General features: G+C 39.5%; 1 protein-coding gene across 1 annotated transcript; it reads right to left on the reverse strand.

Moving 5' to 3' along the window:
- Window positions 1-394: 394 nt before the first annotated feature.
- On the reverse strand, window positions 395-9,699 carry LOC117814502 (S-adenosylhomocysteine hydrolase-like protein 1). Its single transcript, XM_034685876.1, has 16 exons — window positions 9,418-9,699; window positions 5,547-5,658; window positions 4,910-5,047; window positions 4,691-4,791; window positions 4,442-4,544; window positions 4,260-4,354; window positions 2,872-2,978; window positions 2,663-2,779; window positions 2,513-2,576; window positions 2,326-2,414; window positions 2,129-2,199; window positions 1,953-2,047; window positions 1,771-1,869; window positions 775-843; window positions 619-697; window positions 395-519 (listed from the first exon to the last, which is right to left on the reverse strand). The coding sequence occupies exons 1-16, from the start codon at window positions 9,697-9,699 to the stop codon at window positions 395-397; spliced, it is 1,746 nt and encodes a 581-aa protein (XP_034541767.1).
- Between the last annotated feature and the right edge of the window lie 1,418 nt (window positions 9,700-11,117).

An 11,117-nucleotide genomic window follows, 5' to 3' on the forward strand; every position in this document is an offset into this window, starting at 1 on the left:
GTAAATTATGTCTGTTTAGAGCTCTGAGTTTCTCTTAACTGTAACCCCCAAATTCACTCTGATTACATTCTGTGAACACTTGTGACAAGGCACAGTCTGACAAATAAAACATACACATTAAAAAAAAAGAATGAAAAAGAAATAAAAAGTCTTCATCCAGTCTCTGCAGGATCGTCAGCCTGGATCAGATTCAGACTGTAGAGGGCGTCAGTGCTCCATCTGCAGGACTGTCATGGCTTTTTCTCATAAAATGCACAGCAGCACCTCTGAAAGCTTGTCTCCCAGCTTCATGCATAGAGTTAATACCTGTATGAAAAAAAACCCATTTCTGTTATATGAAAAACAAAGTCAAATGTGTTTTTTGTTTGTGAGTAAAGAAACAGCCTTTCTGTCCTCACCTGTAGTAGTTTTGTTTGAAGGGCCCATGTTTGCTGATGCCCAGGTACTTGGCCTGATCATCAGTCAGCTCAGTGAGGTGAGCCTCAAAGGTCGGCAGGTGAAGACTGGCCACAAATTCATCTGCATTTATCAACATTTGTTATCATTTACATTAAAAAGATTAAAAACATAAGAAATTGACACAATGGTTATTCAAAGATATTGAAACGGGGGACTTGCCCATCTTCTTTGGCAACAGGTAGACATCTTGTTTGTATCGTCCCTCTGGAGCACTGTAGAGCTCTATGAGAGCCAGAGCCTGACACAAAACAGGGAAAGTCCTGGATAAAGTCCCTGCATCTAACAACCAATGGCCTCAATATGACATGGTCATACCTGAGTTGTAGCTGTGATGGATAGGACAAGTGAAGGCACTGTGGAGCAGCTTAGGTTCAGCAAACGGCCCTGAGAGAACATTAAAAAGATCTCAGTGACATGATGTGACATGACAGCAGACACTGATCATAAGCCAAGACTCTCCAAAGTGTCTGATTATTATCTGATTGTCCTATATTCCCTCTTCTGCACATTTGATCCAATAAAAAGCTTAATACTGAGACAACGATAGGGTAAATCTCTTCCTGGTGCTTCACTTATAATGGATCAGATATGCATGAGTTGACTTGTAGGACTGTACTGGAGAGCACTGATGTCAAATATTTGTCAGAAACAGGATGAGTCTATTTTATTTCTGAAATGGTGTATATTAATTGTATTTGGTTGCAGGAAGTAAGATTGTTACAACCCACTTGCTAGGTTTTTGTTGAAAACTAAACTGGTTTGAGGTGAAACAAGGTGACCTTTGATATTCGTCGATGCTCACTGAAAATATAATCAAAAGGGGGTCACCCTACTTTCGCTGAAACTGCCAGAGATCAGTAAGAACTACCCAGCGGGTCATCAAATTGCACAAGCAGAGGAAAGATGGATCTTCAAGATCTGTTCAGACTCCCTGTCATCATCTTAATTAAAAATATCTGTGAGCCAGCATTTTCAGGATTTGAGAGCCAAGGAATATATCATGTTAGCAACTCTGTTTCAATAAGCAAGAAGCAGGTTTTCATAGTACCAACCATAAAATGAAGGAGATAAAGACTTCATCTAATACAAAAAAATACAGCGGGAGTCATACAATGCAGCATCTGCTCAGTTGTAGTTAAAAATTAAAATATTTAAAGAAACTGCACAAAGTTAATTTGTAACTGCACAAAGCAGCATCCTCCAAATATTAACTTTAACAACACAAATAAAAAGCCATCATGCTGAAGTGGTTTTCATTCGTCATCCCCAGTGGTGATGCTTCATGATAACTAATAAAAACAGTATAATCACCTCAGCCAGCAGGGTGATTCTCTTTCCATCGGGCCAGATCACATGGTCCACCTGAGGCCTCACACGCTCCCACCTCAGCTCAGCAGCTCTCAGACTTGCCTGAGAATGAGAGAGTCCATGTTTGACAGAAGCAAATGTATACACAGAATGAACTCACAAATAAACGCACTCTCAGTTCTTACTATATCTATCTCTGTGCTGGAGTGTCCCATGTTGCAGACGATGCAGCCACTTTTCATTCTGTCCAGATGTTCTCTCCCCACCACATTTTTATTACCTGCAAACAGACACAATCAAAATGAACTGCATTGATACTCAAAATAGTAGCTTGTGTTATTTACAAAAGGGCAGTTGTTACCTGTGCAGGTGATGACCATGTCTGCCTGTCTGACCACCTCACTCAGTTTAACCACTCTGAAGCCATCCATGCTGAAAGGAGCACAGAAAAAGAGGATAACATTTTTCTAATATTTCATGCTGTTTTTCTTCACTGTGCCTCTAAAACATGTAAACACACTCTGCATCTATGCTGCTAAAAGCTTCCTCCATTCATACCAGGCCTGAAGGGCACAAATGGGATCCACTTCCGTGACATGTACGACTGTACCCAATGCTTTCAGGGCAGCACAGCAGCCTTTGCCAACCTACAGGGAGAGAAAAGAGGCTGATCTGAGCAGCATGAATGAAATCATTCTTTTATATCAAATGTAAAAGAAGAAAAATTTATTAATTTTTTACTGACCTCTCCATATCCGCACACCACCACCTGTTTTCCTCCAAACATTACGTCAGTGGTTCGCTTCAACCTGCATGAAGAGGTCAGAGTGTTCAAACCCTTTCTCTGTACTGTACCAGTTTATATAAATCTTTATGTTCCTGCATGGTTCACTACCCATCCAGAATGGACTCCTTGCAGCAGTAAAGGTTGTCAAACTTCTGCTTGGTCACTGAGTCGTTCACGTTCATGGCGGGGACACACAGTCGACCTGCCTTTGACAGCTGGTACAACCTGAGACACAGACAGACAGACACATGCTGGAGCCGGAGAAGGACTCTATCGAATAAGGTTCTAACATTACTTAAGTTCAGTGTGAAACAAACCGATAGATGCCGGTGACACTCTCCTCCACGATGCCTTTGACTTTTCTGAAGAGGCTTGGGTACTTCTTGTAGATCCAGTGGGTCAGGTCGCCTCCGTCATCCAAAATCTGACAAAAAACAAGCAAACTGGCTATTCAGGTTTTCTGACAGTAGTAGTTCTTTAACATGCTGAACAAGAAAAGTAATTAAAGTTACAAAAAGTTAAACAACTTAAGTTATTCTTTGTGTGTTATTGTTGTCATTATTGTTTTTACATTGTGCCTTATGATGTAATTTGTGCGGATTGTACACATTTTCATGAAGGGAGAAGTTGCTACCTTAGCAGTAACTAATAGGGATCCAAATAAAAAAAAAAAAAAAAATTAATAAATAAATAAATAAAACAAAATAATAATAAGAAATAAATAAAATAAATAAATATATAAATAAATAAATAAAAAAATAAAAAAAAAATAAAAAAATAAAAAAATACTCTCAAAATGAAAAATTATGGAAAAAATATTTGGCATTACTATAGAGCTAAAAATTAACATCTAAAAAAAGTGAGACTGCATTTGTGTAATCGTCAAATTAGGGCTGGGCGATATGGCCTAGGAATAAAATCCCGATTTTGTGTTTTCTCCTGAAAAATGAAATCTACAAATGACTAACAACAAGTTTTGATTTAGATTTATCAATACAATTTTCAAGGCAAACTGAATTTCCCCTTAAAGGTACAGTGTGCAGTAGTGACAGAACAGACTTGGTAGGAATGGGAAACAATATTCATTGTATTGATAGACCTTTTTTGATGGTAAAAACTTGACAAATGAACCATCATACTTATCATGCATCACAGGAACTTATTTTCATCAAAGGCCACTGTTGTTTCACAGGAGGGGTGGGAAAGGAAGCGTTTCGGTCTAAAATCTGACTGTTAAGACATTGCTAAATCGTCCTATTTCCACACACTGTACCTAAAAAAAAGTGCAAACTGTAAACTTTTCTTTCAAAGTGCATTATGTAGTTTCTCTAACATTGAATTCAAAAACAATATAATTTGAAGGCCTTTGAAAACAAATACAAGCCTAGAAATGTGCCTGTAACAAAATGGCAGACACGACCATAGTAATAAAAGCAGTATAACTTTCAGCTAGATGTTCAGCTTGAAGCGGAGAAGGTTACGGAGAAAATCTCGATTTTCTTTTTTAAAAATCGCCTGAAACCAAAAATGCGATTAATAGATTAAATCGATTTATCGTACAGCCCTACATCAAATACAGAACATATTTGGAGTACTGTCACTGCCTTGTTGGACTCAAGTATAATCTTGCTTAAACGTATTGATGAGAACAATATTTGTTATGCAGATCATCTCAGTTGCAGATGTTGAGGTTTCTTCACAGTACCATGTTGGGCTGCCAGGTCTCAGCAGAGACACACTGGTCGATACACCACCAGAAGTCATCCTCTGATTCCCCTCTCCACGCAAACACTGATGTCCCTGAGATAAAGAGCAGCTGATTTAATTTAAAAGAAAGAATGGGAGACTAAAAGTGAGAGAGTCTGGTGAAGGAGCAAACAGTTGTACCTCCTTCAGCCAGAGCAGCAGCCACAGCGTTCTGAGTGGAGAAGATGTTACAGGCGGCCCAGCGACACTGAGCCCCAAGCAGAGACAGAGTCTCAATCAAAACCTGCAGGACAGTTAACCGAGCACATATTAAACCTCTGTCACTACAAATTATTATTTTGTATAACTTCTTAAATTTCAATATGGAAATAATCAGTCACAAAACTTGTGTCTCTCTGAAAGTATTGTAAGTGTGTGTGTTGAACTGACCGCTGTCTGTGCAGTGATATGTGTGCACCCCACCACTTTGGCTCCGGCCAGAGGTTTCTCCCCACCTGCTTTTTTCCTCAGGACCATCAGTGCCGGCATCTCTAAATATCACAACGTCATATTTCATTTGAAAATAAACAACTCAAGACTTATTTTATCTTTTTATCGTCTTATAGAAACTACGACACAGACAGAGAAGTGGAGACTCTTAGTCCTTACCTTGCTGAGCAATTCCTATCTCTCTACGTCCAAACTCAGCCTGCTTGATGTTCTTGATGCAGAAGTCAGACAGGCCGGTGGAGGTCTTCTGAAGCTTGTCTTTGGGTGAAGACTCATCTTCGGAGCTGTCACTGCACACTGCAACACAGACATTAGAGTCTGTATTCCTGTTATTTTTCAGTTTCCATCCACTTCACTGCCAGTCTTCGCCTCCTCCTGGAGCCTCCTGACCCCTGCTCATAAATTTGCATTTGGGTTCTACCTTTCTGCCTACACTACTCACCTTGACAGTTCTTGGCTTAACCTGGAATCATTATGTACTTGCTCTGATAGCTGTTGTTTCTAATAGTGTTTGGGATCAGTCTCAGCTAGGTGAGTCTTTTTCTAAGCCTTTGAAGTCAGTGATTGACACGTTTGAGAAAGGCTTAAAGAACCGATTAGGCCCAAAATTAATGAGTCTTAATTCTCCATCAGATTTTTCCCTTTAATGGAGATTTAGCAGAAGGAGAAAGAACCAAGGCTAATCCTCAGGGCCTGTAGTTCTCGTGCTGCTGGAATCAAAACCAGCTCAGTTTATATGTCAAAGACATGTGATCTGGCTTATGAGCGTGTGTTTTCATGTGTGTTTTTTTTTTACCCGAGCTGAGGCTTTCTGTGGACGACTGAGAGATGGAGCGAGACAGGGAGCGATGAGCAGTCTTGCTGGGACGTTTGTTGAATTCTTGCTTCTGGTCAGTGAACTGGATTTTCTGTTGAGTCCAAAAAAGGACAAATATATGAGGGAGAATCCAAAAGAGAAAAATGCAGAGTTAGTTGTTATATAATTGCAGGTCAAAAGCATGAAGTTGTAGACTGACTGACAGACAGAGTCATAAAAGCCAAAAAGCAACTCAAATCACAAGAGATTTTCTAATACACTTTAATCTTTGTCACTATCACAAATCCCCCTCTCCTGTTGGTCATTACTTCTGTCTCTACTGTCTCACCTTCCAGTGTGGCTGTCTGAAAGCTGGGCTGCTGCTGTGGCTGCTGCTGCTGCTACTGCAGGGATCCAACCTGTCCATGTCTGCTCGCCTGACTCTGCTGCCTGAGCTCCAAGTCCAGCTTAACAAAAACCCAATAACCGAAGGCTTAACTGAGGGGTTACCCCCTCCTACCTAAGTCTCCTGCCTTTGTAACTGGCTGTTTTTTCAGTTTTGCTCTCATATTCTCACCCACGTGGACACAAACATGTACATTTACGCCCCCCAAAAACAGACACACCTCCTTGCAGTGAACACACTCACCTTATGATTGGAGCTTGTGAGAGTGGGCAGCTTTGTTCTCATGGACTAAACTGCAAATATATTGTGCTGAATCAAAACTTCTGGGCATTTTGTGAGAGGGGTACTCTGCTGATTTTATACTTTTTTTCTAATAGGGAGCACTCAGTTAGTGAACACAACTGTATGATGTGTCCTTTGGCTCAAGAAAAAATAACCTTGCTGATGTCATGCTGATGTCATCAGAGTTTTCCTGGCCTGAACTAAGAGATCATTGTTTCTTAATGAAGTTGTCTTGGTAGGAAGATTGGAAGATGTGAAAATTCACCTGTTACAGTAAAAAGAAAACTGAATTGCATTATGGGAAATATATGACCCAGTGTATTTGGAAGTTGGAATGTTTGCAATATTTCACAGTATTGTTTAGGATTTTTAACTTTGCAGTAAATTAAAGACAACTAATTGGCATCATGTACTACTTATTAATGGTTTAGCTTAGTTAGCATAAAACACTCTGCTGTCTGTTACACAATTTTAACTGTAAAACTGGTCTTATGGTCAGTTTAACTATAACATCATGGTTCAGTGCAGTAATTCAATATTAAATAGTGATATATGCTCAAACCCAGTTCCAGGTCATGAAGTGCTTGCTCAAATCAAACCCCGACTGTATCTTTAAAGCTTTTGAGAGGAGATTTTAGCAGGCGATGACACATACAAAAGTTAACACTGATGCTTACAGTGCCTGAGGGACCCTTGGAAACTGATGTAATTAATTAATACCTGTTGGTGCAAATGGCTTGGTGATCTCAGTTACCTTTTACAAGGTGATTCACTAAGTAATTACAATTAATGATATAATTACATAAAACCAAAATCTGTTATCAGTCATTTTCCTAACACACACTTCACACACTAACAAGCACTGTAACCCTTTTATGGAGCATAACATTTTAAAACATATCATATTGATGTGACTTGAAAGTCCCTCTGTTTTAAACATAAACCACGGCTAATAAGGCTGAAATCATCTTCTTTCACGTTAAGTCTGAATTAGAGGGTTGAATCCAAAAGCAGCATTTAAGACAAATCTATGTAGAAACTGTTACCAATCTGATTTAAAACTTCCTTTTAAGGTGCCTTTTAGATAACATTTGGTTAACATTTAACTGTTTTTGTCCTGAGTGAGGATCACCTGAATACAACATATGTACATAGTCAAAACTGACTGGGTAATCTTTAACACAGAGAATAATTATACTGTGACTGAGCTGTGTGAAAGTTAACTCAATAATTCTCTTGGAGAGAGAATGTTCAGGATAGAAACATTTACTCCGAGAGCATAATGACAATCAATAATTATTTTGATTACAGTGGCTGCAGGCCTCAATGAGTAAAAGAAACAATCATTGGGGAACATTCATGTATAGATTTGTAACATAAAAAAGTCTGGATTATACTTTGTTTTTCATCTCTGTCCATGAAATTGACAACAACTCAATACATTATGAATTTGTAGAAGATAAAAAGGAAGTAAAGGATCATTTTGGAGTTAGCTCTTATTCCTACAATGTCAACTCCAATCAAACCTCTATCAACATGCAGATTTGTGCCCTCCAACATAGAACTCAAAATGTTTCCCATGAAGAGACTAACAGCAGAATAGAAGTGTTGATACCTTAATGCAGATGGACTGCACTGCCTCCTGGTCCTTGGCTTTAGTAATGTTCACTAAACTGTACACTTTCTTCATGCTGACAGAGCTCGCTCACAGAGACACAGTAACTCCGAAGAACTGCAACTGCTGCTGCTGCTGAGGTCAAAGTGACTAGAGAGCTCTCTGTGACACTTTATGCCACACCCTCACCCAGCAAGCCCAGGTGACAGGTGGAGAGAAGAAAGAGGAAATAAAGAAAGTCTTTGTGAGGCTGATAAAGAGGAAGTCTGGGAAAATACAGAAGGACACGTAAGAGAAGAAGAAGAGAATTGTCAGGAAAGGTATGAGGTAGATGAATGTGAGTATGCACAGTACAGTATAAACACATATAAGGGATGCACACACATGAGTAATAGATTAATGACTGAATGTGTTTAAGGAGACATGGTAGAGAGCTGTTTAGGGTAAAATAAGGTTGAATTTGCCCAAATGATATGAAGTCAAATTTTATAATTTAGAGCAAGGGAGTAGGGACATCATGGGCCTTTCATTTAATCTTTATCACAGGCTTCCTTGCTGTTACTGTCAGATAAAACCAGCAATCATATGAGACTAAAGGCTTTCATACAACTTTAGGCCGACACAGCAGAGGGAGAACACATATGATTCACAATTGGTCAATTGAAAAATCAAATGTATGCAAATAATGCTGCTTCTAGTTTATGAGTCATGCTTGACACTTCCTTACATCACCAACTATCTGTCACTACATAAATTGTTTCTTAGGTTCATAGATAAACATAAAATTATCATGCAGTGTTTGTAGAGATAATGAAGATGTTAAATAAACACATCTATGTTTGGGTGAACAAGCACCTGAGAGGCCTGCGTCTAAGAGTATTGTTTTAAATGTTGCCTTTTCTGAAGTAAAGAAACCAAACAACAAAAGAGGAGACACAAGTGCAAAAGATTAAGTCTTCAGTCTGGATGTATTTTGTGTTTTACTGTACAGGGTCAACCTGGTCAACCTGTGTTAACTGATTGTTTGTTGGTATAATGAAGTTAGGCAACAAAGAACAACATTGTTGTCAACCAAAAGTTCTTCTTAGGCAATTGATGACTAAAATGTTATTGTAATGATAGACTAAATGTATTTGACCCATGTTGTAGGTACAATAGACAGGATATATTTGCCTCTGCTGCTTTAATGCAGACCATTCTGGTGATTGCTATTCTGCAGAACCCTAAAGGAGCAATGCACTAATGATTGAGGACTGTAACTACTGGGATGTAGTAGACCCAAACATGACATTTTGAATTGCTCTCTGTATACCTGTTAGACAAAAATTCCCAACTACATGATTTAATTGGTTATTGCTGCAGCCAAACCAAAATCAAAGCTGCTCTGAGTTTTGAAAGAGATTGAATGAGAGCTATTTGTATGCAGATGACCTGGTCAAACACTCACAGAGCCACATAGCAGCTAAAATCATTAACAACCTGAGTATATGCAGATTCACGCTTCCTTTCTAGGTCACTTACAGAAGCACAAGTCAGAGTCAAAGAAAGGCAGCAGTGTCCTCACTCACCATATCTGTCTTCAGAGCTTCAGCCACCAGCTCTCCCGTCTCAGACTGTGATGCCTCGGCCCCGTCTCTGTCCCGACCCAGAGCTGCCCTCCTGCTCTCTGCTGCTTTCAGCATCCGCAGCAGGTCTGGGCTGCATTTCACTGACTGATCTTTGTTAGGAGAGGCTCTTTCCTCTTCCTCTTCATTCAGCTTTGACCTGTGATCTGTGTGTGGTTCAGGAAACTCATCAGGTAGTGACAGGTCCTCCAAAGAGGCTCCTGTCTGCTCATGACCCTCAGTCATGACTCCACAAATGAAGTACTCAGATGATGTGACATATACCAGGTGAAGGCCCACATATGTCTGATATTTCTCCCTTGAAGGGTCTATTTACTCTAAACAGCAGCAGTTCATGTGTTACTTTGACTCAGCATAAAGTAGATAATCAGTCATAAATGTAATGTTTGCAGGATAAACACTGATAGGAGCACTTAGAGAAATGTAACCTGAAAGTGTAACTTAAGTGTAGGTACAATGTCAAGATGTTGTTATGCAATCCTTTGTGCTTTATGGCCCTTTGTTTGTGTTAAAGAAATATCCCTTACTGTTAAAACTTTGGGTATTTGATCCTCTGGAGCCAGCTTTTGTTTCTGTGTTGTCTTTGATAACATTGGATACATTCACACTGAGCACAAAGACATGACGGTTACACAATAAACAAACAGGAATGGTCACGTGTTTACATTAAACCCTCACCAGCATCAATAGTAGTGCTGTGGTGACCAACCACTTCTGTCCACAAGTCTGAAGAAAGGCTGGAGGAAGACAAAAGGCCATTGGTTTTATTTTCTTGTTTCTTTTTCCCTCATGAACAGAAGGAAATGATGGGAGGAACCAAATCCTGTTCACATGTTTGTAAGGGTGCCCAAGTGGTAATTTAAAGCCCCTGAGGAGTTTTTAACTGCTAAAGAAACTGACTGGAATTAATAGTGATGTCTCTATGTGACCTTAAAAAAATCAAGACAGGATCTGCTGTCACAGGGAAGGTACCAGACAAAGCAAATGTTCAAAATAAGTGATGCATTTTTCTTTTACACGAAATCAGGATGAGATTATTTGTGGAAAAACATGATCTACATATGTACAGAACAAGATCAGCAAAGAGATGAGACAGACCACTTTGTCCGCAGGCAGTGCCGAAATCAACACTGTCAGGAGAGGTCACCTGGGGGCGCGACTAACTCGGGCCGGAAGTTTACAGGCATTGAATTAGAGAGAGACTGGAGCCTCTCTCCTCAGGGACCAGTCATTGTTCAAGAGTTAATTCAACACTCAGAATACATTTTTAATACATTTCCTGTATTCAAAGATTTTTGTGCACTTATGTGTGTATGTATGATTTCCAATAATTTGGGGGTTCCTTCAGAGAGGAGCAATAATTATTGTTATTATCATTTTTTGCCAAGATATTTCCAGTGAAGGTTGAGCCTTGTTTTTTTTCCTTTAGTTATTCCCAAGACTTTCCAATATTCCACCTGTCAGACAGGTTTCTATTAGGATAATTGCCTTTCCTCTTTCTGAGTCAGTTGTGATTCCCAAGAGATTTGTAGGCTTTCCACGAGTAAACTAGATACAGAGCAGAAGATGAGAGAGAGCAAGAAAGGCCAGAGTAGTGTTGGAGCCCTGATATTTACTCTCTGTAGAGGGTGTAGGTGTTAGAT

Source organism: Notolabrus celidotus, chromosome 6, assembly GCF_009762535.1.
Source record: "Notolabrus celidotus isolate fNotCel1 chromosome 6, fNotCel1.pri, whole genome shotgun sequence".
Classification (NCBI taxonomy): domain Eukaryota; kingdom Metazoa; phylum Chordata; class Actinopteri; order Labriformes; family Labridae; genus Notolabrus; species Notolabrus celidotus.